This window comes from Rhineura floridana, chromosome 1, assembly GCF_030035675.1.
Source record: "Rhineura floridana isolate rRhiFlo1 chromosome 1, rRhiFlo1.hap2, whole genome shotgun sequence".
NCBI lineage: Eukaryota > Metazoa > Chordata > Lepidosauria > Squamata > Rhineuridae > Rhineura > Rhineura floridana.
In genome coordinates, this window is record NC_084480.1 from 207,650,307 (window position 1) to 207,672,849 (window position 22,543).

Here is a 22,543-nt window from a genome sequence, read left to right on the forward strand (position 1 = left end):
TTCCAAAGGCTTGTTGAAATAAAAAAGTCTTTGCTTGCCGACGGAAGGACTGCAAGGAGGGGGCCATTCTTGCTTCCCTAGGAAGGGAGTTCCAAAGCCTTGGGGCAGCCACCGAAAAGGCCCTATCTCGCGTCCCCACTAGTCGTGCTTGTGAGGACGTACGTATTGAGGGAAGGGCCTCTCCTGAGGATCTCAGGGCCTGGGCAGGCTCATATAGGGAGATACGGTCTGACAGATAGCCTGGACCTAAGCCATATAGGGCTTTATAGGTCATCACCAGCACTTTGAATTGTGTCCAGAAACAGAGTGGCAACCAGTGGAGCTTTTGTAACAGGGGAGTCGTATGGTCCCTGTATCCAGCCCCAGTTAACATTCTGGCTGCAGCACGTTGCACCAACTGAAGTTTCCGAACAGTCTTCAGAGGCAGCCCCACGTAGAGCGCATTACAGTAATCTAAACGGGATGTAACTAAGGCATGTGTCACCGTGGCCAGATCAGACGGCTCAAGGAACGGGCGCAGTTGGCGCACTAATCTTAATTGTGCAAAAGCACTCCTGGCCACCGCAGAAACCTGGGCCTCCAAATTTAAAGCTGAGTCCAGGAGCACACCCAAACTGCGAACCTGCGTCTTCAGGAGGAGTGTAACCCCATCCAGCACAGGCTGAATCCCTATTCCCTGATTTGCCTTTCGACTGACCAGGAGCACCTCTGTCTTGTCTGGATTAAGCTTCAATTTGTTCGCCCTCATCCAGTCCACCACTGATGACAGACACCGGTTTAAAACCAAGACAGCTTCCTTGGAGTTAGGTGGAAAGGAGAAGTAGAGTTGGGTGTCATCGGCATACTGATGGCACCGAACCCCAAACCCCCGGACAACCTCTCCCAGTGGTTTCATCTAGATGTTAAATAGCATGGGGGACAAAACTGAGCCCTGAGGGACCCCACAGGCCAACGGCCAAGGAGTCGAACAGGAATCCCCCAGCACCACTTTCTGGGTTCGTCCCTCCAGGAAGGAACGGAGCCACTGTAAAACAGTGCCCCCAAGTCCCATCCCAGCAAGGCGGCCCAGAAGGATACCATGGTCGATGGTATCGAATGCCGCTGAGAGCTCCAGCAGAACCAGCAGGGACGCACTCCCCCTGTCCAGTTCTCTGCGTAGGTCATCCACCAAGGCGACCAAAGCCATCTCCATCCCATAACCAGGCCTGAAGCCAGACTGAAATGGATCTAGATACTCCGTTTCATCCAGGAATCCCTGGAGCTGGGAGGCCACCACACGCTCTATTACCTTGCCCAAAAATGGGATATTGGACACTGGCCGATAATTATCCATTATGGAGGGATCCAGGGATGGCTTTTTCAACAAAGGCCTTACAACTGCCTCCTTTAGGCACACTGGAACTCTGCCTTGTTGTAAGGAGGCATTGATCACTCCCGTCACCCACTCAGCCAGTCCCTCTCTGGCGCATTTAATGAGCCAGGAAGGGCAGGGGTCTAGAAGACATGAATACCACCCTTAGTGTCTGAAAGTATGTACAGTGTTCATGCATTGGTATTTGAGTACAGACAATAACCTTTACATATGAACATTGTGTGCATTTTAGTGATTTGATAGTCAACTATGAAATTTAATTTTTATATACTTAAATTCTTTTTTTCACTAATTCTAATTCTCAGTTATGCAATTGAAAAGGTTTTATCCTTGATCCCTTATGCTCTGTTTTAATAAAGAAATCTTGATTGGTTCATGTTTTAACTTCTTATTAATCATTATAATTAATGATTAATAATAATAAATGCATCATAAATTAGCTTATAAGAAACAGTGGAATAGCTAAAATAAATGACCTGTACAGTAGGGCTCTGCTTTGCGGCTGCCTGCTTTGCGGCGTTCCGCTAATACAGCGGCTTTCAATTAAAGTAAGGCCCCACTCATACGGCACTTGTTCCGCTTTTACTGCGTTTTTCAGGCATCGGGCACCATTCCATTGAATGAGTTCTGCTTTTAGGCGGGGGTCTGGAACGTAACCCGCCGTAAGAGTGGGGCCCTTCTGTATTTTCTTTTCCTAGTTATTTGAAAATAATGTCCTTTCTTTAGTAAGTAGAATATGTGATAAACATCACTGTTTAAAATTCTGCCTCTCAAATAAGTCATGACTATAAATAAGCCAGTAATATGAATCACTGTGTAAATATACTTTGAGATCTTAAGTGTAACAGGGCTGTTGTGCTAACTCACTAGAAGAAGTAAAAAAAGGACATGCCTTAGTGGTGATTTTACCATTTTATTTTTCTGCACTGGTATATTTGTGCTGTGTTCTTATTGGGTAATTCCATTTTTTTTGTATGAGTTATACTTGATGGTATGAGAAAGTGGCATTAATGTTTCAGAGATATGTTGTTTGAATGCAGGTTAAGAATTCTTTAAACAGATAGTAAAATGTCTTATTGAGTTACAGAGTGATTTCTTGTCCCCCTAATAGTCCCCCCTCCAGCTTCCCTAAGGATTAAGAGACCTCCTTGAATGTGGTGAGTTGTGGCACAGAGGACTGAGGAGGAAGGGAAACATTGTCAGAAAATTGGGCAGGTAATATCAAGTAAATACTTTATTTGATCCCTGATTTATCTTTTTTAACATATTTACAGAATTGATGATGCTGATATTTCTGAGAGAAGTGCAAATGAAGAAAATGGGGATATTTCAGAAGGAGACCAACCTCAAACTAAACACAGCCGACATAAAAAAAAGAAACACAAACATCGAGGTAAACATAAGAAACATAAACATTTTTCAGAAGAAGATAAGGACAAAAAACACAAACATAGGCACAAACATAAGAAACATAAACGAAAGGAGATTGCTGATGCCTCTGATAAAGAAGATGGGCCAGCAAAAAGAACTAAAATTGATTTCTTAGCTCCTCTAGAAGACTTAGAGAAACAAAGAGCTTTGCTTAAAGCTGAACTTGAAAATGAGTTAATGGAAGGAAAAGTACAGTCTGGGATGGGATTAATATTGCAAGGTTATGAGTCAGGTTCTGAAGAAGAGGGAGAAATCAATGATAAGGTGAGAAACGGGACTAGATCTGCAACTAAATCAGCAAACATTAAAGGGAAACCAGAGACTGTAGACAATAAAACTAGTTCAAAGAAACAAAGTAAGAGCAGATCAAAAGAACGGACTCGACACAGATCTGATAAAAAGAAAAGCAAGTTGGGAGTTGATGGAATAAAAGAGAAAATGAGAAGTAAATCAAAAGAGAGAAGAAAATCAAAAAGCCCATCTAAAAAAATTAAGTCTCAAGACCAGGTGGGAAAATCAAAATCTCCAACTCTTAAAAGGCGCTCTCAGGAGAAAAATAGGAAGTCCAAGTCTCCAGAGGATAAGACTAAAGCAGAAGATAAAATTAAGTCTAGAGATCGTAAAAAAACTCCAGCAGTTAATGAAAGTAAAAGAGATCGTGGCAAAAAATCAAAATCTCCAGTAGAACAAAGAAGCAAATCCAAAGACAGACGATCAAGGTCTAAAGATCGAAAATCCAGGAAATCAGAGACTGAAAAAGAGAAAAAGCCCACTAAATCTCCTTCTAAAGATGCGTCATCAGGAAAAGAAAACAGATCTCCTAGTAGAAGACCTGGCCGCAGCCCTAAGGGAAGAAGTTTGTCCCCCAAACCACGAGATAAGCCAAGACGCAGCAGATCACCTCTCCTTAATGATCGCAGATCTAAACAGAGTAAATCACCATCTCGAAATCTGTCTCCTAGGAGAGCAAAAAGCAGATCTGCAGAGAGAAAAAGAAGAGAATCAGAAAGGAGGCGGTTTTCTTCTCCCAGGTAATTTTAATGAATAAAATAAAATAAAGAATTTAAGTGCATAAAGAAAGAGATAAAGTTGGGTCTTTAGATTACATTTATTGATACCTGAAAATGACGTAAGAAGAACATTGTGTCATTCCATTCTTTTTGGTTGTTAATTTAATAACCATGTATCTGCATCAGAGGTGAGAAACCTTTGGTCTATGGGTGTAATTGGACCTGCCAGACACCCCGCACCCTGGCTTCCCACATTTGGCCTATCAAATGGTTTTTTGAGGAAAAATACCCACCTGTCCGTTATCTGATATGTGGCTTCAGGAGCCGAACTAGGGAACCCGAGAAACCAAATTCCAGAGGAAGAATTGGGAGTTCACTATTAATGTACTCCTGATTCCTCTTGTCCAGCTGTGGCAAGTAAACTTGAATCACCTGGTGTCATGTGATGTCAGTTGAATGTCAAGTGGGCAGTCCTGCCCATGTATTAAACTGGCCCACAGAGGGTAGGCCAATTCTGGGTCTGGCTCAGCTGGATCCACTTCCCCCTGATCTGTATACCCACTACATCCAACCCACTGAATTTCATTTAGACCTAAGGTTTATCATTACAAAATATAAATAATAATAGCTTAATAATAAATAACTGTTTATATTTTGGTTTTTTAAGTGTTTAATAATAAAACACAGTACTTGAGAGGCTCTCTTAACCAGACTTGTAAATAACCACAGACATTACTTCTGGGGATGTGAAAACCTCAGCGCAGATGAACTTTTGTAACTTGGAAGATGTATTTTTGTATGCTACAAATAACTAGCTTAGGTATGTATAGAATGTCAGGTTGTTACAGGTAATAAAAACATTGGATGAGGATTTAGTGTGGATATGGGATACATGCTTTGCTACATGTAAAGCAGTTTTCCTATAGTATGTAGCTTGAAGGGGGTATTGTCTATATATGCTTTGATTGTACGAGGAACTTTTATACTATTGTTGCATAGGCAAATTTACATTGATTTTAGTCTATGAAACAGAATAAAGAGAACTTTACAATGGGTTTCAGACTAGCCTTTTAAAGGGAATTGTGCCTATTTTCTGCATACTTTTTATTTTTACAATATTTCTTCTCACTTTAAGAACACGAACTAGAGATGATATCCTCTCTAGACGTGAGCGATCAAAAGATGCCAGTCCACCTAGGTGGTCTCCATCCAGAAGAAGATCCAGATCTCCCATTCGACGAAGATCACGCTCGCCTCTTCGACGTAGCCGGTCTCCAAGGAGGAGGAGTAGATCTCCTCGGAGAAGGTAGAATTTGTAGTTAGAAATAAATATTGTATGTTAATTAACAATGGCTCTTTTTATAAAGTTCTTCTCCCTCCACCATTATGGGTTGTATCCAGAGAAGTCATCCTGTTAGCGCGAGGACTTCCACTTATTCAACAGGACTTCCTCTCACCTTTGGGGGGGGGGTGCATGGAGACAGGAAGTCCCATTAGGCAGGCAGATGTCCTTGAGCTAATGGAACAACTTAGTTGGATAGAACCCTATATGTTAAACCTATTCCATAACTATCCTATCCTTCATTTTCGTATGATACTCTGTGGACTGCCTGACATGTAGTGGTAAGCCATAGTTACAAACAGACAATGAATTCCTGTGAATAAGCAGCATACAGTAGCAAATTGTGCACACTGCTCCTCCTTTTGCCAACCATGGAAGATACCAGAGTGCTGTCTTAGCATTATATGCCAAACCAAATGCAAAATAAAATAAGCCAACACTCATTGTTAATCGCCAAACGAACAATAAGAGGAAGCAAAGAGCAAACCTTATTTTAAGTGTTTCTTGCTCTTGAACGGAACAGATTTGATTTTAAAATACTTCAAGCAAGTCTGTGCACATTAGAGATACTTTTTGTTTTCACAGTGTTTTTTTTTTAATTCCACACTTGCAGGGATAGGGGTCGACGGAGCAGATCTCGTCTTAGGAGGAGATCCAGGTCAAGAGGTGGCCATAGACGGAGGAGTAGGAGCAAAATAGAAGACAAATTTAAAGGTAGCCTTTCTGAAGGGATGAAGGTTGAGCAAGAATCCTCGTCGGATGAAAAGTAAGAACTGAATTTTAATACTTCATATTGTGATGTTTGACAAAATTATTGCTCTGTAAGTAGATACATGAAATCCACCCCCCATCAAAGGTGGGAAATATTTTCAGCATGGAGGGCAATATTTAATATTAATAGTGAGCTCAGTACTGTAGCTGGTTGATCCTCTACTTAACGTAGTACATACAAGTTAATGTCTGATGGACATATAATCCTACTCTTATGTCATTATATAGTTGGTGAGGTTCTAATGCCAGATACTTTGGAAATTATTATCAGTTGATTAATATTTGTTTAGATATTGATTGAGGCTTCACTGCAGGAATCTGTTGGTTACAAGCAATAAAGTTTGTGGGTTGTATCCAACAGTTCTGCTCATTTCCAGCAATCCCCCCCCCAGCTAACGGGGGGGGGGCTGCAGTGAGGATAGGAAATCGGTATCAAAATTACTTCCCACACTGTTGGAGGGAAGCCTTACCGTTAGCTTACTGACACAGTTGGATACAAGCCAATACCAAGTAGGTAGCCCTACTTAGAGTAGACTCACTGAAGTTAATGGATGTGACTTATGTTCATTCATTTCAGTGGCTCTACTCTTGTGTAGGTGTTAGCTGTCTTTTCGAGTGAATCATGCCTTCTCATTATGTGTCCAAAGTATGATAACCTCAGTTTCATCATTTTAGCTTCTAGTGACAGTTCTGGTTTATTCTAACACCCAATTATTTGTCTTTTTCACAGTCCATGGTATGCGCAAAGCTCTCCTCCAACACCACATTTCAAATGAGTTGATTTTTCTCTCATCCACTTTTTTCTCTGTCCAACTTTCACATCTGCAGCCCAGGACCGAGCCTCAATTGTGATGGCCCGGTTTTCAACATGGTACCCTCATATTAAACTTAATCACACGTTAGCAAATTATTTAGACTCACTTGACAGAGCCCACATTAGAAGAGCCTTTACAGCTCTGTGCTTTCAAGTTATGTCATCGGCCTATTTGGAAGGCAGATATCGAGGCATACCAGTGGCTCAACGTCTATGCATCTTTGGATGCATGGCAATAGAGGACATTACACACTACATACTCCATTGCCCACTTTATGACAATCCTAGGCGGAAATTTTTATCCACTTTTCTAAACCTTTTAATACCTTATTCAGATAGGGAAAAGATTATAATGCTTTTATTGGATGAATGTAATTATGTATCACTAGCGGTTGCCAATTTTGCCATGGCAGCACAAAAAATGAGAGATTCCTATGTTAAGAGTGTCTCCCCCATGAATGAGTCACCCAAAGAAATGTAAATTGTAAGATGATACGTATCAATGTATGTTTGTATGTTTTAACATGTATTCTTGCACATGGCCCATTGCTAAGCATGCAATAAAGATTATTTATTATTAAAAAAAAAAACTTTCACATCCATACATAAGAGATTGGGAATACCATGGTGTGAATGATCCTGACTTTAGTGTTCAGAGATACATCTTTGCATTTGAGGATCTTTTCTAGTTCTCTCACAGCTGCTCTCCCTAGTCCTAGCCTTCTTCTGATTTCTTGACTATTGTCTCCATTTTGGTTAATGACTGTGCCGAGGTATTGATAATCCTTGACAAGTTCAATGTCCTCATTGTCAACTTTAAAGTAACATAAATCTTCTGTTGTCATTACTTTAGTCTTTTTGACTAATATTTTAATTAGTTTGAATGAATTACAGCAGTTAATAGCTAATCTTTATCTATTCCTCATAAAGTATATGAATAATGTCCACTTATAACAAAACTTTGTTTTTGTTTTTCCTGCCATCCTATAACTGAATGTACTCTGTAATCCTTGCCATTTCTGATTTTTTAAAGATGTCCCATACCTACAAAACACCAGTAACACATACTTTATTTTTCTTAATTCAGTTGGTAATATTTTTCTCTTATGCTTATGGTATATATTGTAATGGGATGTCAACATAACACTGCTCAGATAACTACCATGGAACATGATGTGATGCTTCATACCATTTAACACATATAATAATGTCATTTTTAAAATAATTTATAGTAGTTCAATTTATATCCAGTCATTCCCCCCAAAGGAGCCCATGTGACATCATATCTAGGGCATGTAAAGACATGACTGCAAAGGAACAATTGGTAGACTCAAGTGCGCTCTCATTGCTGATCAGTGCAGAGAGCGACCCCTTTGAAGTCTGTTTGCATATACAGCTTTGAAAATCTCCTGAACAATGGAGGAAGATTGTGTCACCAAAATTATGTGGACCGCCACCTAATTTGGGATAATTTCTCCTCTTTAGACAGCCCCTCCTCCAATTATTTGGGAGAGGCTTTTGGCAGGGCATGGGTGTCTGTAGGAGGGAAGAGGAGATAGGAAACTTCCATTCTGTGGATTTCTTTAATTTAGGATCCAATCATGTGAACACTTCTTTCAGGGTATTTGAGTATAAATTCTTCCATTAGTAGATGCATAGAAGGCTATGTCCATCATTATAATTTTTTTTAATAGCCTTGAAGACTTTGATGTTGAAGAAGAAGATGAGGAAGCTTTGATAGAACAGAGAAGATTACAGAGGCAAGCAATTGTTCAGGTATGCTCACTCCAAACCAGACTGAGATTTTTAATATATTTACTTGGAAAAAAATAAATCTAAGTTGTACTGTTAAAACCTATCATGTATTTTCTGAGTTCCAAATGTTCTGTAAAAATGTTGCATAAGATAAATAGCTTTTAAAATACTCATATTTCACAAATGAGTAATTGTGGTAGTTGTCTACAGCGTTTTGTGCAAGGATATGCACTTGTCACTTTTGGGTGGGACAGGATGGTGATGCCAAACACAGTCCTATCCGTGATAATAGGACCAGTTGAACTTACACCCACGTAAGTGATGTAACTAGAAAGCTGGAGTATTAAATGTTAAAGCTGATAGTCCTGACTGCTTCCACAGAGTGTGGTCAAACATTCAAGTGGCCACACACACACACTCTCCTTTCAACTTTCTGTTATAACTCCATGCTCAGGGACTGCAAAGGGAAGACAATAGAGAAGGAACATATTGAACAAAAGCCCACACAATAAATGCTAACCTGCACAATAAAATCACACTCTGCAGCATGCTAAGTGGCTTGCTGTAGCTGGTGTATGTGGTGGCACAGCAGTAATCCTGCACAAGGCACCCATAGGCATGTTTGTTACGTTTTCTTTGGCAGAAGTTCTGCCTGCCCAAGACAAGCTTTTCTGCTCTCTTCAGGGACTCTCAGGAAAAGTCTGGGATGTGGTTGAAAAAAAGGGGATGGGAAAGCCCTGTTTTGTAAGTGGATTCTGCTTGCATAATGCTGGATCCAACCCAACATCTTATTTTGGTTTATGACAGTACCAAATGTATAGTTTCTCAGTGACTTAAATAATGGAGATTTCTCATTCCAGAAATACAAGTACCTAACTGAAGATAGTAACATGTCTGTGCCATCTGAACCAAGCAGTCCGCAAAGCAGTACTCGCAGTCGCTCAAACTCACCTGACGACATTCTAGAACGGGTTGCTGCTGATGTTAAAGAGTATGAACGGGAAAATGTGGATACTTTTGAAGCCTCAGTGAAGGCTAAGCACAACCTCATGACTGTTGAGCAAAATAATGGTAAGAATCAACAGTATGTTTATGTAATAGATTCTGAAAGTATAATTGCAACAGCAAAACAACAACAAAAAGATACATAAAACATGACAGCCATGAGGAAATGATTGTGTTCTTATTTTTAGGATATTATGAAAGATTGCACAGTTTTTGACACTTGTAGAAGACTGGTTAAATTATGACTGAGGTCACTTCTGGACTTCATACTTTCTGGACTTCTTACTGAGTCACCAGAAAACAAGAACATCACTCGCTTTCTCTTACTGACTGATAAATAATCTGAGTTCAAAAATGTTCCTGTGCAGTTTTCAGCACGGTATAATATGGCTTTATTGTTACACATGCCCAAATCCCATGAAAAATAAAAGTGTTGGATCCAGATTTAGTCATGCTTAGGGTATTACTGGAAATCCATGAACAGCCATGGGACTTAAATTAGTAGTCATGAAGACTGGATCCAGCCTAGGAGATTACTGACTGTAATGGGAAATGAAGCACATCTTACTAGTGCTGGTGAGTTGGAAACCAGAACATAATCCCACTTGGTGGTGTCCTAGCACCTGCTAGAGAAACCTTTTTCCAGGCCTTTAGGTCTGTAGATTTTAACTCTCCTTTGTGATTGTTTTATATTGCTATTTGTAGATTTTAATTGTGTTGCAAGTTGCTCTTCAGTACAGAAGATTCTGAGAGCAGAATATTAATGGAGACATCTTTTGAAATGTTAAGACTACTTTCTTGTTTTGTTCTAATGTGAATATTTTTTTAAGGTTCGTCTCAGAAGAAACTTACAGCTCCTGACATGTTCACAGAATCAGATGATATGTTTGCTGCATATTTTGATGTAGGTAATTTTTACAGAAATACTTTTTGAAGCACTGCTCTATTTTGGAATAGAACATATATAACTGTATGGATTAGTTTCCAGTGGTTGTATTGAATGGTGTATGTGCATGAGCAGAATGAACTTCTGCTTGCACAACGGAACTTCATCTTCCTCTCCTGTCCACCTGCAGCCCACAGTGTGTATAGAAGCTAGATCCCCCCCTCCCAGTAGATTGAGAGAGGCTGCCGGGGTGGGGGGGAGTAAAGTCCCATTGTGTGAATATTAGCTGGCTTCTGCAGCATTAGATTTTGCCCTGAAGCATTAAAGCATTAACTCTAGAATAGGAATAGGAAGGCCCGGGGAAAAACGGGAAATGTTCCGGGGTGTGTGTGCTCAGTTTCCCCCCAATTTTTCTGTTTCCCTCACTCCATTTTTTCTAATCTTTCAAAAAACAAAGAGTTTGGGGGAAAAAATTAAAAAACCTAATGGTCCCCTCCCACTATTTTTCAGTTTTTTTCTGGGCCTTCACATCTCTACTCTAGAAAGTGACAGGGTAGATTGATTTAAATTAAGGCAATTTAAATCGCCAAGAGAAACCCTTGATTTACATTGTTAGTTTTTCACATATTTCTTAAACAATGGTGCAAATCTGTTTACTAAAATGTATTAATTTACAACTCAATATAGCACTTTAAAAGGAGGGTACACTTTGTGTAATTGTGAAAGATTCATAAGACCAACATTTTCTGTGTCCTTTGAAGTACAGAGCATCTCCCCTCCCCTGACCTGGAGACCTCAACCCCTGGATCAATTTGAGGGCAAGGCTAATGTTTGTTTAGTTAAAAAAAACAAAAACCTACACCTTAATTAAACAAACATTTGGGAGGGGGGAAGAGATGCTCCATCAACGGTTCCCCTCAGGGAAGCCACTTGCAAAGGAACAAACTGCAGGATCAAATCCGCTGCTCAACAGCTGTTGCCTGGAGGATTCAATACTGTGTGGGGTGTTGCGTCGGGCTCTGGCATGGGTCAGGAAGGAGAACCAAGTATTGAATGGGAAGGTTGGGTCGGAAGGTTGCTTGAAAAGGAGCACCACACTCCCAAAAGCATCTACCTGCCCCAGCTACCTGTTGTTCTGGTAGGTCCCTCCTACTCTCCTTGCCCTTTTCACAGTTTCTCCTTCCTGCCTGATGCCCCACCCTTGACAGTCCCAGATTGCTGTGCACTGCTCAATCCATGGTGATCCAAGATTGTCTGAATCTGACTCAGACAACACCTGGAGCCCCATGAATCAGCCCAATTTGGTTCAGGCCTTCACAAAATCTGATGCACAGCAGCAGTATCTTTGATCTCTCAGTATTGAGCTTTTTTTCTAGAGTCTGAACCTTCCAGAGAACTATACTTGGGTAACCAGTATAATACAGTAAATAGACAAATTAAAATAATTCTAGTAGTTTCATAGGCAAATGCTTATTATTTATTAAATTTATATCCCGCCCCTCCTCACAGAAGGAGCCCAGGGTGGCAAACAAAAACACTAAAAGCACTTTAAAACATCCTTAAAAAATACTTTAAAACATATTAAAACAAAACATCTTTAAAAACATCTTAAAACATCTTAAAAAGCAATTCCATCACAATTACAGACTGGGACAAGGCCTCTACTTTAAAAGCTTGTTGAAAGAGGAAGGTCTTCAACAGGTGCCAAGAAGGTAACAGAGATGGCACCTGTCTAAGACTTAAAGGGAGGGAATTCCAAAGTGCCAGTGCCATAACACTAAAGGTCCAATTCCTATGTTGTGTGGAACGGACTTCCTGATAAGATGGTAGATGCAGGAGGCTCTCACCTGCAGAGCACAGTGATTGACTGGGTATATAAGGGGTAAGACGATGTTTCAGGTATCCCAAGCTGCATAAGGCTTTGTTCACTAAAATTAGAACCTTGAACTTGGCCCAGCAGCCAATGGGCAGCCAGTGCAATTCTTTCAGCAGTGGGGTTAACATGTTGGTAATATCCTGCTCCAGGGAGCAGTTGCACCACCGCATTTTGCACCAGCTGCATTTTCCGACCAACCTCAATGGCAGCCCCAAATAGAGTGCATTACAGTAATCCAGCTTGGAGGTTACCAGTGCATGTCCAGAAACGGCTACAGATGTCTTACCAGCCAAAGCTGGCAAAAGACACTCCTAACGATTGAGGTCACCTGAGTCTAGCGACAAAGATAGATCCAGGAACACCCCCAGACTGCGAACCTGCTCTTTCAGAGGGAGTACAACCCCATCCAAAGCAGGCTACTGACCAATTATCCGAACTCGGGAACTGCCAACCCACAGTCTTGTTAGGATTCAGATTCAGTTTATTGGCCCTCATCTAGCCCACCACCGAATCCAAGTACTGGTCTAGGGCTTGCACGGCCTCTCCCAATTCAGATGTTACAGAGAAATATAGCTGGGTATCTTCAGTGTACTGTTGACTCCTCACCCTAAATCTCCTGATGGCTGCTCCCAAGGGCTTCATATAGATATTAAACAGCATTGGGGACAAGATGGCACCCAACAGTACAACTGCCAGGGGGCTGAAAGACATGTAAACAACTCAGGTATGTAGAACATGAAGCAAAAATCTAAATGAGATTTGCTTTATTTCAGAGTGCCCGCCTTAGGGCTGCTGGCATCGGAAAAGACTTCAAAGAAAACCCCAATCTCAGGGATAACTGGACGGATGCAGAGGGGTATTACCGTAAGTATGATTGGTACATTTTCTGTCTATCTGTGCACAACTGCTAAATTAAAGGAATCCTGTTTAAAGGTCAGCAGAATAGTGTTTGTTTCACAGGACAATCTCCTAAATTAATACATCAAAGAAAATGTGATTGAAATTTTAACAGACATTTTCTTTGGAATTTACACTCCAGATGGCTGTGTTGGGACTTCATTGGGACTTCACAGCACAGTATACCAATAAACTCACAGTAAAACCAAGCTATCAATTAACCAGTAATAAATGTCACAATAATAAAAGCTACAAATAATTACAACTGAGAATATCATGTAGTAATACTATTTTATGTTGAACTGTTATTCAGGTGTCAATAGCTACATTTGCATGTCAGACCAAACTAGGTTAGCGCAACATGACTGGATAGAAGTGAGCTGCAGTGAGCCTTGGGCTTGCATGCTCTTCCATGTGGCCAGGAAGATGAGTTGGGGAGCTTTTACTTCCACTTTTGATTAACCACAGCTTGCTGTGTCATCCTGACTGTCATTAACTTTTTAATTGCTTTTTAATATGTTCTTAAACCTTTTTTAAAAAATGTTTTTAATCTTAGATGATGTTTTTAAAGCTTTTTTTAAGAAACATTTTTAAAGATGTTTTGTTTTAATGTGTGTTAAAGTTTGTTTTTATGATGTTTTAAAGTTTTTAGTGCTTTTGTTTGCGGCCCTGGGCTCCTGCTGGGAGGAAGGCCATGATATAAATCAAATAATTATTAAATAAATAAATTAACTTTGACTATGATTAGTTTACATAAGTCAGCTTCAGTAACTGTGGCTTGAAGTAGGCTTGTTTGAAATTAACCATAGTTAATGATAACCGCGGATTGTAGATATGGACGACATATCAAACTGCAGTTAAGCAAAAGCTTCCAAACTTCACCTCCTGACTACGCATGAGGACAGGGAAGAGAGGAAGTGCACAAGGCCAAGTCTTGATGTAACTAATTGATGTTGCACTAAGCTATGGTTTATCATGATGTATGAACTCAGTCAACAACTCCAGCTTACATTTTCCCAGTTTTTCTCTTGAAGCAAACAACATTATCTGTTGAACTGAAACCAGAAGAATAAGTACAAAAATAGCTTTATTTGTCAAACTGGACTGAAAATGGCAACATTATATTGAAAGTACTTGAACATCATAAATGTTTTTCAGAAAAACCCCAAAACAAAACCCATTATCAGATTTCAGAGCCAAGTACAGTATAAACAAAATAACAAAAAACACAAGCAAGAAAATAGATTGTCTTTCTGTTTTCTCATGTGGGTACACGAACTTCATACTGTTCAAAACATCTGAAAATAACAGTTTTTATTTGGGCTAGGCGTATCAAAGAGAAATTGAGAGATCAGAGCTAATTGGATTCAGTTGTTCAAGAAGTACGAGGAAGCCTGCTCTATAGCCTGGTGCTGATAAGCACACTAGCTTTGTTCTCACCCAGTCTGGGGGGGATTATTATATATTCTTAGAGGATTTATGTAGATGTTACTTGGATTCTAACTAGTTTAAGGTCAGGAGTGAGCCTTGGGCTCCCACCATCCATTCAATGTGTGTAGACTGTAAGAAGCAAACCAATTACAATGTTTTCTGTCATCCAGCTAGGAGGACTCTCATTCAGATATGCTATGTATATTCTATTGAAAATGAAAGTAGATGGTTTGCAGGAGAAAGTAGAATATTTCACGTAAACCAGTGTTTGTGTATTGAAAATCATAAATGTAATGAAATGGTAGAATTTAAAGTTCTTCTTTTAAGATGTCTCTTGGCAGAACTAAAGTCCTGCCAAAACAGGCAATACAGTTTAATGGAAATGACTGTCTTGTGACTGCACTCTAGTTACTTACATACAGATAAATCCTCCTTGATTGATTCTTCCACTGTGTTTTGTGTATGGAAGTCACTGTAAGGATGCACACTGCAAATTTATTTAACAGCAATCTTTTTCCTTCCCTCAGGTGTTAACATAGGTGAAATTCTAGATAAACGCTATAATGTATATGGTTACACTGGCCAAGGAGTTTTCAGTAATGTGGTGAGGGCCAGAGATATGGCAAGAGCAAACCAAGAAGTGGCTGTCAAAATCATTAGAAACAATGAACTTATGTAAGTAAAGGTTTTTTAAGTCTCTTAAGATATAATGAACTATGTTGGGATTGTAATAATGGCCCTACAAGCATTGCAGAAATGCATGAATAGCAACTGAAGACTTGCGCAATATTTAGGAAGACTGTTATATAGTATGTTCAGTAAATATAATAGAAGCTGGTATAGCACAGTGGGAAGGAGAGCCTGGCTGGGAGTCCAGAGTCTGTGAGTTCAAATCCCTGCTCGTGTCTCCTGGGTGTAAGGGGCCAGCTAAAGATCACCCCCACAGTGAGTGGCTCAGGGGTTACGTGCCCTGCCAGCTGTGCAGTCGTGGACAAGCTGCATAGTCCCAAGGAGCCCAGTTGCCCCCCAGATGGCAGTTGCGTACAAGGAAGGGGCTGGCTTGTACACTTTAAAGTGTTTTTAGTGCTTTTGTTTGCCACCCTGGGCTCCTGCTGGGAGGAAGGGTGGGATATAAATCAAATAATTATTAAATAAATAAATACAGCTGTGGCAAGCTGAGCAGGCCCTCGCCAGGTGGGAAGGACTAGCTTCAGAGGGAGGCAATGGTAAACCCCCTCTGAATACCGCTTACCATGAAATCCCTATTCATAAGTATTGTGTATTGGCCCTCCAGGCTTGCCATACAAGGAACTGCTGTGCCTGCTCAGGGCTGTGGCAGTTTTGTTTCAGTTCTGAGTTGCAGTTTTTGCCTACAAGCAGCACCATGCTGCTGGCCTTCTTCTCTTCATATCTTTAGTGATAGTAAAGTTCTTGTTGTTGTATATCCTCTGTGTGGCCTTTTCCTTCAGAATACTTTTTAATAGGGTAGCCATAAGTCAGGATCGACTTGAAAGCAGTCCATTTCCATTTTTCAGTAAATATAACACATCTTGTTATTTACAATTTATTAGAATGTAGAACCTGTACATGCTGGCTTCAGTAGTTGAAGGTCTAACTACAAAGGGTTGTATCCAATTGGTGGTCCTGTGTTGACAGAAGCTTTCTTGATTCAGTGAAGCCTTCTGTCAGCAGAACAGATATTGAGTTGATACTTGACAATTCCCTTCGTCTCCCCCCCACACTCTGCAACCCCCATGCCACCTCTCTTTGTGTACCAAAGGTATTCCAATCCAATGGAGCAGATTTGGAGGGGCATTTAAGATGTCCCTCTGACTTAGCCATAATATTTTGTTTGTAAAATTCAAATACTGTGTGTTTCCTTCCCCATAATTTTTTTGTACCTGTATGTTTATATGATACCTGAAGGAAGTCTCTTAGGGACTCCCCGATCTTAAGAGAAATAAGGTGACTCTAGGAAGGTTGGACAGTGCCATCCTCAGTCTATATGCAGAGGCAGCTGTGCTTTCTTCTTTGTTATAGCCTCACCTTCTGGTCTATCAACCAGAGCTCTTGCTTTGAGTTCCACTCTATTCTCTTTCCAGAGCAGCGTTCTTCCCCATGTTGGACTACAACTCCCATCATCCCTGACTATTTATTATGTATTTATTATTTGATTTATATCCCGCCCTTCCTCCCAGCAGGAGCCCAGACTAGAGATGTGAAGGCCCAGAAAAATTCAGGGGGAAAAAAGTTTTTTTCCACTCCCCCCTTTTTTGAAAAACAAAACAAAAGCATCAGAAAACAAAAACGTTCTTTCCCCCGCGATTTTCTGTTTTCCCCCCCCAAGGCCTTTGCCTGACTATTGCCTTAGCTGACTGAGGCCACATTCACACTGTACATTTATTCCACTATTATTCCATTTTAAACAGTCATGGTTTCCCCAAAAGAATTCTAGGAAGTGTAGTTTGTGAAGGATACTGAGAGTTGTTAGGAAAGCCATAGTCCCCTTACAGGCCGGTAATTCCCAGAGATCTCTGGGAAAAAGGACTGACTGTTAAACTACTTGGGGAATTGTAGCTGTTGTGAGGAGAATTGGGGTCTCCTAGCAACTCTCAGCACCCTTCACAAACTACACTTCCCAGGATTCTTTGGGGGAAACCATGACTGTTTAAAGTGGAATAATAGTGGAATAAATGTACAGTGTGAATGTGGCCTGAGGCTAATGGAAGTTGTAGTCCAATAATATCTGGGGGCCCAAGGTTGAAGAACACTGCTCCTAAGGCTTATAACTTCTTCCACGAAGTGTCTATAACAGGATACTCCCTATCTTCTTGCATAGTCTTTGCAAATTTCAGTCTTGTGTGCACTCAGTCACTGTGGCAAAACACAAGTTGCTCATATTAGCTAAGGTCCCTGCTTCCTTGTTTTCAACCATCTCAGCTCTCTTTGTCTGTTGCCTCTTTGTCCAGTTTCCAGAATGTTGCATGTCGTTTGGTAGTGGCAACTCTCTTTGGACTTCATTTTGAACCTTGCAGTTGTAATATTACTGTTGCTACTTCATATTTTTCTTTATATCCTGTAAATCTCAGTAGTTTAAATATTGCTGTTTATGTGCAGTTTATTATAATAAATGGATTTATTTTCAGGCAAAAAACTGGTTTAAAAGAACTGGAATTCTTGAAAAAACTCAATGATGCAGATCCTGATGACAAATTTCATTGTCTGCGATTGTTCCGGCATTTTTATCATAAGCAGCATCTCTGTTTAGTATTTGAACCACTCAGGTAAGATTTAAATTATGCTCTTTAATCTAAAGTCTCCTTATTCATCTTAATGTCCCGTTCCTCTTCCTTAAATTACACTTTGTTTGAGTGTTTTAGAAGTAGTTCTTCCCCAGCATATGTTACAACATCTGTATATTCGGCAATGGGATATTAAGAGAAGAAGAAATAAAGAGAATGGCCTGACCTGTCAAATTACAAGCTGTGCCATCAGAGACAGTATTGATCAAAGAGGAATAGTATTAGGAATGTGGCCCAACACGATAGAACTCTATTGACCGTAAAATTAGAAAGCCAGAGTGTGATATTTATGTCCTTTCTGTTCATATAAAAATTTAAGTTCCAAAATTCCATGTATACGTGGAATTGGGAGGGCTACATGCAGTGGTAGCATTTTCTGACATATTCAAATACTTGTATGCAAACTTTGCATACAATTTTAGTTCCTTAGCTAATACAAAAACAGCTCTTCATGGTGAGATTGGTAGATTCTATTATTGAGGTCAAGGTTCTGTCCTGTTTAAAGTGCATGTTAAAGAATAAGACTGCAGTTGTTAAGAGACAACTATAAAGTTATTAATACAAATAAGATTTCACAGGGTTGTAACCAACTGAATTATTAAATGTGTGGAACAACTTCCTCACTTTTCCCAAATCTGCAAGGGCTGAGAAATGGGGTGTACATTTTTAAAAAAAGTCTTTCAAGTTAGTCTTGTTTAAATGTTATTTCAAATTGAAATGTCCTGCTATATTTAAATGGTATATATTTGTGTTTTTAATGTGTTTCATTATATTTCTTCCACCTTTTACTCTCCCCATCTGGTGCATGTCCGTTTTCAATTTAGTATGAATTTACGAGAGGTATTGAAGAAGTATGGAAAAGATGTTGGTCTCCACATAAAGGCTGTACGATCCTACAGTCAGCAGCTGTTCCTGGCATTAAAACTTCTTAAGAGATGTAACATCTTGCATGCTGATATCAAACCAGACAATATTTTAGTAAGTAATATTTAGTTAAAACCCTACAAAGTGTTTTTTAAAGGAACATACAGTACTGTATTTACTTTGTGCCAATTTCTGTGAGAATCAAACTTCTATCCAAAATGGATTTTACTTTGGATCCAGCACATTGATATCTTTCAAAATAAAGTTAATTTCCCCTCCCCTACCTGCCCATGGCTGCCTCCCACAGTGCCCCAGAAATGCTCTCCTGAGGAGGTCCTGTTGAGTAGAGTAGGCTGTGTCTCTGACAACAGGCAAGAGGGCGATCCGGCAGATGCAACTTCCATGAGGGGAATTCAATCCAATGAAATTAGACTAATAATATAAAAAATAACAAATTCAATCACACTTGTATTCCAAAATAAAGATGTGTCATAATTGTGGGCTGTTCTTCAAGGCTACCATGAGGAAGTTGCTTGAAACTACTTCTGTGGCCTGGCTCTTTCAAGATCAGCTGTAACATATAGAGCTGTTTAACCATATGGATTGCTGCCATTACATAGACTCCTTCCTGCACCACACTACCACTTTCTCAGGTTGCCTCCGTATTACTTGTAGGGGCGGTCTGCTCATCGTTTTAAATTTCAGTAGTTTATTTGTAATATAATTTTATTTTTCTGTCAGTGTCAACTGTAATATTCTAGTTAGCATTTTTATGTATTGTCTGGAATGATTTTCTTACTTACATTCTGTCCTGTGCATCAGCACAAGCCTGTCTTTTTCACCTAGTGCGTACTTGTGTGATCCACAAGATAAATTAATATTTCACAGAAAATGCAATACTGACATAACTACCTTGGTATCAGTACACACACATATTTCCAATACCTGACTGTTCTGATTCATGGCCTGCTGGAAAGTGAGCTGCATATATTCTGTGTCAGAATAGTTTACTGCTGACAGCCACAGAACATAGACTGGATGCTGGGCAAACGGATGCAGGTGCAAATTCTGCCGAAGGAGTGGGGGAATACAAATTCATTGCACTGTGGTCTAATATGTAGTTTACTCATTCTTCATGACAATCAGGTGAACAAATTCCAATTTTTCTCAGCAGATGTCAGTGTTACTGCAGAGTAAATTTCTTTCAAAAAATTAGTGCCTTTTTACAAATGTAAATACTTCTAGATATTGACTTATTTTTGCAGACAATATTTTTGTCATTCATCATTAATAAGAGAAGGAAAGAACATATGAGCCCTGCTGGATCAGGCCATGTGGTTTATGTAGTCCATCATCCTGTTGCTTAAAGTGGCCCAACTTGATGCTGCCAGGAAGCCCAGAGAATGAAAGTGACAGTCCTCTCTGCTGTTTCCCAGCATCCAGTATTCAAATGTACCTTGCCTCTGAACTCCATGCTGTTTTTTTAAATAAAATCAAGATTAATATGTGCTTAATGCATATATACGAGGAACTTCTTAAAGGTTGGTGATTAGTGGGCACACTGTCACAGTGCCGTTTGCTACTCTTGTCCATTATTTTAAGTACAGTTTTTGCTCTTTTTAGGTGAATGAATCTAAAACTATTCTAAAACTTTGTGATTTTGGATCAGCTTCACATGTTGCGGATAATGATATCACGCCATATCTTGTCAGCCGATTTTATCGTGCTCCTGAAATTAGTAAGTTAATCTACTGTGAGCTCCTTGTTTACATTCAAATTCTGCAGTTAATATTAACTTAACTTGCACATTGAAGAAGAAGATAAGGATGTATATGACTGAAAAAATGGAATTTTATATCTGACAACATTTCTGTGTGTAATAAGATATTTAGAATTGTCAACTAGTGTGAGTGTATGGCAGATAAGTATGAATTGGCAAGCAAAGCAAGTGCCCTTCACAAGTTTCCTTGGCCTTTGGTTTATGCAGTCTTCCCTTCTTAGTCCCCTGCTCCTTCCTTCACTCAGGTGTTTGTCAATGCCACTCTGACTTTTCCTAGGTTCCCTAGTTTGTTCTTCCCCACTTTCCCTTCCCTTAGTTGATACTTTCTCCGCATGTTACCTGCCACCTTGTTCATTTTTCCCTCTGCGCCCTTGCTTATCCACTGTCATCTTTGCTGAAGTTACTGCCTCCTAATCATCTCACCTTCTTAGCCCTCTGCATAACAAACAATGCGGGTGGGAATGTATGGTGTGCCATGATGGCAAACTTTCCCAGATCCTACCTTCTTGTGACTGAATAGAAACTTTAGAGCTGCTCGAAAACTATTTAATATATAATAAAATATGACCTTGATACTGCTGCACCATAAAATTTCTTTTCTACCCACTCACCTCTCTTTTCACCCAGCATCTGATCTTATGTAACGTAAGGCTGGTGTGGGTTATCACTGATAGATGAATTTTGACATCTAGAAGGGATATGACGAAAACAGTGCTTTAGTAGTATGACCAACCTTTCTTAGTTGAGTGGCAGAAAAGAAATATCCTAGATATTATAATTTATTCATTCTCTTTTTGTGGCTAGCGGATCCTAGAAAAGTGAGTGACCTTAACTGGAGCCTGTCATTTTGTATGATTGGTGGTTTTAACTTTAAAACTGTTCTTCTTCAGTTATAGGCAAAATCTATGACTACGGTATAGATATGTGGTCTGTAGGCTGTACGTTATATGAACTTTACACAGGAAAAATATTGTTTCCCGGGAAAACAAACAATCATATGTTGAAACTTGCTATGGACCTCAAAGGAAAGATGCCAAACAAGGTAAGGAAATAAAGAATTTTCCCTGATCTTATAAGAATTAGTGGCCTGGTTCAGGTGTAACATCCAAGCTTGTTCACCCTTGCCCTCCTTCCTTGGTGTGGCAGCTTTGTCATGCCAATCCTGTTTAACTTAAACTACATTTCCTCAATACTCCTAAAATCTGGAAATGTGATTTAATGTAAGTTTACTAACAGATTTTAAACCACATTCGGACTGTAGTTTAAGATTCTAGTCATTAAATAAGATATTAAATCACAGTTCCCTGTTTGGGTGCAGTGGGAAACTGTACACTACATTTAGCTAGGATCAACATTCTGAAGCCAACATAAAGGAAGTGAGGGCCCCGTGTTTGCTTCTTTCTTTGTAAACTATGGTTTGCAAGCTGAAAACACTATGTCGGAAAGGGGCCCGTATGTTACTAAAACTTAATTCTAGTGGAACTTTCTAGTAACTAGATCCTATTGGTGAAATCTAACGTTGTGTGAGAGGACTTCTGCTTGCACTAGAGGATTTCACTTTCCTCCCCCCTGCAGCTCCCTTTATACGACCAAAATCTGTTCCAGTCCTGTGGAGGAGATTTTTGAGGATATGTGGAGGACTGCAGCTGAGAAGTCCTATTGTGTGAGCACAGATGCATTCCACTCACACACTGACAGTGTTGGCTACAGCGCTCTCTCTTTTTAATGCAAATAAGACATCTCATTTATTTTTTGTAGATTTCTCTTTACAGTGGTCTGAAGAAGTAGAACATAATGATCCTGAGTGTTTTCTGGAAATAACGTGAGGCTTTTGATGTAGGCTTATCTGAGTTTTCTGGAGTCAAATGTATAGGGGCTATTTTAATATAGTACCTTTTTATCATTTGTAGATTTTATATGCCCTGAGCTTCTAAATAAAATAAATTGCACTTCATTTTTCAGTTTGCCTACGTAATTGAAATAAGTTTCATATTTAGGATTACTACT

At 39.7% G+C, this 22,543-nt stretch overlaps 1 protein-coding gene across 6 annotated transcripts in view; it reads left to right on the forward strand.

Annotated features, from left to right (window-relative positions):
• The window catches only part of PRPF4B (pre-mRNA processing factor 4B), a 41,349-nt gene that overhangs the window by 12,806 nt on the left and 6,000 nt on the right, over positions 1-22,543 (forward strand). For all 6 annotated transcript variants that reach the window (XR_009758521.1, XR_009758523.1, XR_009758520.1 and 3 more), the window contains exons 2-13: positions 2,647-3,834; positions 4,949-5,119; positions 5,769-5,921; positions 8,435-8,516; positions 9,356-9,566; positions 10,331-10,404; positions 13,036-13,126; positions 15,118-15,265; positions 17,737-17,874; positions 18,717-18,870; positions 20,380-20,494; positions 21,427-21,578. Coding sequence is in view for 1 of the 6 variants with exons in the window: in XM_061591006.1 (XP_061446990.1) it covers positions 2,647-3,834; positions 4,949-5,119; positions 5,769-5,921; positions 8,435-8,516; positions 9,356-9,566; positions 10,331-10,404; positions 13,036-13,126; positions 15,118-15,265; positions 17,737-17,874; positions 18,717-18,870; positions 20,380-20,494; positions 21,427-21,578 (2,677 nt within the window). In the remaining 5 variants the exon portion in view is untranslated. The remainder of the gene's footprint in view (positions 1-2,646; positions 3,835-4,948; positions 5,120-5,768; positions 5,922-8,434; positions 8,517-9,355; positions 9,567-10,330; positions 10,405-13,035; positions 13,127-15,117; positions 15,266-17,736; positions 17,875-18,716; positions 18,871-20,379; positions 20,495-21,426; positions 21,579-22,543) is intronic.